General features: G+C 47.2%; 1 protein-coding gene across 1 annotated transcript; it reads right to left on the bottom strand.

Moving 5' to 3' along the window:
- Positions 1–234: 234 nt before the first annotated feature.
- On the bottom strand, positions 235–543 carry GNI_207100 (hypothetical protein; the record flags this gene model as incomplete). The annotated part of the gene is made up of 1 exon (XM_011135498.1): positions 235–543. The coding sequence occupies one exon, from the start codon at positions 541–543 to the stop codon at positions 235–237; it is 309 nt and encodes a 102-aa protein (XP_011133800.1).
- Between the last annotated feature and the right edge of the window lie 80 nt (positions 544–623).

The raw sequence follows: 623 nt of genomic DNA, 5'->3' as shown, positions 1-623 counted from the left end.
ATCCGAGTAGGTAGAGATACTTCAATAAACGATCCTGGTTAATGTTTTAAGTAAGCAGAACGCAGCAATGATGAACTTTCATCATGCTTCGCCGTCAACTCCGGTTGAAATGTATCGTCAAGTACGTAATTTGGGTAGCAGCGTGAACGTGGTAGGTAATGATGGAGGCAAAGAAGCACAACAGTTTTGAGATGTAAACGAATGGCATAGTTGTAAGGTTGCTCGTAAAAGGGGTTAGGGCGCGGGTTTGATGGCAGCATCAGCTCGAGTCTTGAATTCCATCAACAACTTAACACTTTCGGTGGAAAGTTTGCCTTCAGCGATTAGAGTTGTCACGGCATTGGAACGGCATTGGTACAACCTCGTCCATAAGTCGACGCTGTTAGCGACATTAACGCAATGTTCGTAAGAATCCATGCACTGGACCTTAGCAATAGCCATTTCTTCGTCACCTACCGCCGTCACAGCGTACTCCAACACGTCCTTGACGTAATACCGCCATTCGGGGGCAAGCTCCACTGTCTTCAAGAACTTGGCAGTCATATCCGACAGATAGTTCCGGCGCTGCTTTCGCTGTGCAAGTGGTTTCTTCAAGAAGACCGACCTTGTGATCCCGAGGTACA

The sequence above is a fragment of the Gregarina niphandrodes genome (assembly GCF_000223845.1).
Source record: "Gregarina niphandrodes unplaced genomic scaffold scaffold00128, whole genome shotgun sequence".
Taxonomy (NCBI): Eukaryota; Apicomplexa; class Conoidasida; order Eugregarinorida; family Gregarinidae; genus Gregarina; species Gregarina niphandrodes.
Note: the sequence above shows the minus strand (reverse complement) of the source record. Positions and strands in the feature narration are given on the sequence as shown.